The sequence below is a fragment of the Drosophila sulfurigaster genome, chromosome 2L (assembly GCF_023558435.1).
Source record: "Drosophila sulfurigaster albostrigata strain 15112-1811.04 chromosome 2L, ASM2355843v2, whole genome shotgun sequence".
Taxonomy (NCBI): Eukaryota; Metazoa; Arthropoda; class Insecta; order Diptera; family Drosophilidae; genus Drosophila; species Drosophila sulfurigaster.
In genome coordinates, this window is record NC_084881.1 from 23,348,039 (window position 1) to 23,350,921 (window position 2,883).

Below are 2,883 nucleotides of genomic sequence, written 5' to 3' on the forward strand. Positions count from 1 at the left end.
TATTAAAATAATAATAATTGTATAATAAATTTTTGTACTTTGATAAATTTATAGAAGTGGTGTAAAATTAGCCTCTTTTTTAAAGATAATTGTGAAGAATCTCCTAAACCTATATGTCAGATTTGACATTTAGAAAGCTAGCTGTGACGCAAAATTCCGATAGAAAGAACTGCCAAACTAGTTCATTGAGTTGACATTTTGAATTGCTGTAGAAATTTCATCCATAAACTGTCAGACAGGCAAGCAAGCAACACATCAATTAAATCGAAAAGCAAAAAAACCGAGCATTTTATTTTAAAAATTTGTGAAAAATGGAAAATAATAATGCAAATTTAAATCCAGATAATTCAACCACGGAAAACCAGTCGAGTCCTGTTGTGCAAGCAGATGAGACTGCAGAGACTTCGTTGTCTTTGCGACGCAGTCCACGGGTCAAGCGACCCAGGATACCCTGTGGCTGTTGCACAACGGGCATGCATGTGCGTACCTTCACCAACATTATGGGACGTCGCCCGTTACACACGCCAAGCGCAACTGCAGCTCAACGATCGGTGAAGCGCAAACGAGTGTCACGGATTAATCCAACAACTCCAGCTGAAACTGGAGCTGAAGCTGAAGCTATTGAGCGTCCTTCGACTCAGACTCCACGTGACCGCAACAAGTGAGTAAAACGAGGCATTGAAATTTGCAAATTGGACAATTAAAACAAACTTTTCATATGCTGCACAGTGTTGGCGTCTCAAAAAGATTGGGCAGCATTGGGCGCCGTCGTCCGATCTTTGCAGCAGCAACTGGGAGAAGAGTGTAAGTGGAACAGCAAGTAAACCTGTGAAGCCTTTTAAATTTCTCACTCACTACAGCGAGGAATGCGGCGAGATCTCTTTTGAGGCAACGCCAACACAAACGAGTGGCAACAGCAATAATAGCGGCGAGTTACCCTCGGTGCAAGTTTTGCCAACAAAGCGTCTGTGCTTACCCCCAATTCCAACAGATGTCGCAGAAGATGTGGAAGTTGCCACGACTGCACTTGGCCCACGATCTGCTCAAAGCGTATCCCTTAACATGAATTTGACAGTAAACATTTTTTCTGCATTTAGAAATGCAGCAACACAAACTGCAATCGATAACAATCAATCAACACCAATTGATGCCGTCGACTTGCAGGAAAATGCAGACACTCAAGCCACTGCAAATACTTCAGCTGTGGAAGACAAGAAAAACGACACGTTTCTTATACCTTTTGCAGAAATCAAATCGGAACCTGAATCGCAAGCACCTTCCGTATTCGGTGATGAAGATAGCAATACAATTGTTAATTCAACGCTGCTATCTACATGTAAAGAGGAATCTTTTACGCTTCCTCGACCCAAGGAATATTATCGACAGAATCCGCCATCACTTGAGCAATCCAGCTCTGACGAAGAGGATGAAGCGGATGAAGAGGATGAAGAGGATGAAGAGGACAAAGAAGATGAAGAGAATGCAGAAAAGAGTCCCGAATCAACGAGTGCTTGCGTCATAATATAAACAAAAATATATTCTTATTATTATATGATCTATTTTAAAATCGTTATCGAGTTGGATTTGAATAAAGCAAGCATAAATGAAGCATTCGCACGTTTTGCATTTAAAATTGAAGTAAAAGTATTTTGTGGAATTTATATACAACTAATTCCCAGAGAAATGAAGTGGGAAGAAGTGGCAACAAAAACAACAAAATGCCTGTAAGTTTTCATGCACACAGCCGGGCGTGGAGGAACACAAACAGCAAAACCAACTAAGAACAACAACAAATGGCAGAAAACTTCAGCTGACAAGACAACAAGGGCAACAAGAGGCTAGCAGCAACACAACAACAACACAACAACAAAACAACAACAGCGGACAAACTGACGGAGAGAGCTAAAAAGGATGCCACCAAAGGAAGCAAACGTTGCGTTGGCTGCTGATGGACAAGAAGAACAGCAGCAATCGCAAGGGCAACTGCTGCTGCCATGTTAGAGGCACGCAGCGAGACGGTTACAGCATGGCAAACATGGATGAGAACGAATTGCAACGCTATGAGAGAGAGATAGAGAGAGAGAGAGACAAGAGCTGGGATGGTCCCAAGGAATACGACGGGAAAGTAGGTCTGGTAAAGTTCTACAACTAATCCTGACTGATGTTGCGACAATATATAGAAAAGCACAACATATGCTACAACCGTTTCGCAGCTACGCTTTGCTGCTTCCTGGCATCCTTCTCTAGCCATGATATTCTCTCCTCTTCTACCCCTCTTCACTTTACTCTCTTGGCTGTTGTTTGCCATTTGTGCCAAAGATTTATGCGTTGGCGCAAAACTTGCATTTCAAATGCAATTCAACTAACGAAAAAAACAAAACTATGAGACGACGACGAATGCGCAACTGCAGCAAAGGTCACAAAACTATAGCGAGGACATTTTGTAGCAGCTAATTGAAATAATGAAATAGCACTTAAATCTAAACCCTCGAGGAAACTTCAAAAGTTGTTTCAAGTTTGAGAAACAAATAGGGCAAATAATAATGGAATATATGATGGAAATTCCACATTGAGAAATAATGTAAGACTTGGAATTTATAACCATTAATTTTACGTTATCCTTGAACTTTTGAAAATAATCCACAGTTGAATGAAATGTTTGTAAATTAAAGTTTAAATATATAAACTCTATTAACCATCAATAGAATTCTTAATCTGTTAAATTTAAAAAAATAATCCGCAATTGAATACAAATATTATAATTTAAATTTAAAATATAAAATCTTTATTAACTATCGACAGACTTCTTTACAAATTTAATCAGCTACATTAAATAAATTGAATTCAATTCAAAGTAAGATCTGCTTAAGAGTAACGCGCGTA

At 39.4% G+C, this 2,883-nt stretch overlaps 1 protein-coding gene across 2 annotated transcripts; it reads left to right on the forward strand.

Annotated features, from left to right (window-relative positions):
- The first annotated feature begins 219 nt into the window (after positions 1–219).
- On the forward strand, positions 220–2,580 carry LOC133845417 (uncharacterized). Of its 2 annotated transcripts, XM_062279885.1 has the most exons (4): positions 220–661; positions 730–804; positions 861–1,507; positions 1,579–2,580. In XM_062279885.1, the coding sequence occupies exons 1-4, from the start codon at positions 312–314 to the stop codon at positions 1,590–1,592; spliced, it is 1,086 nt and encodes a 361-aa protein (XP_062135869.1). In that variant the 5' UTR covers positions 220–311; the 3' UTR covers positions 1,593–2,580. The 2 variants fall into 2 exon arrangements, with proteins under 2 accessions (XP_062135869.1, XP_062135861.1); XM_062279877.1 differs by having other exon boundaries at positions 861–2,580.
- The last annotated feature ends 303 nt before the right edge of the window (positions 2,581–2,883 follow it).

Coding starts and splice junctions, on each gene's coding strand:
- LOC133845417 (XM_062279877.1), top strand. CDS start 312: ATGGAAAATAATAATGCAAATTTAAATCCAGATAATTCAACCACGGAA. Junction 662..729: donor ACTCCACGTGACCGCAACAA/GTGAGTAAAACG, acceptor TATGCTGCACAG/TGTTGGCGTCTCAAAAAGAT. Junction 805..860: donor GCAGCAACTGGGAGAAGAGT/GTAAGTGGAACA, acceptor CACTCACTACAG/CGAGGAATGCGGCGAGATCT.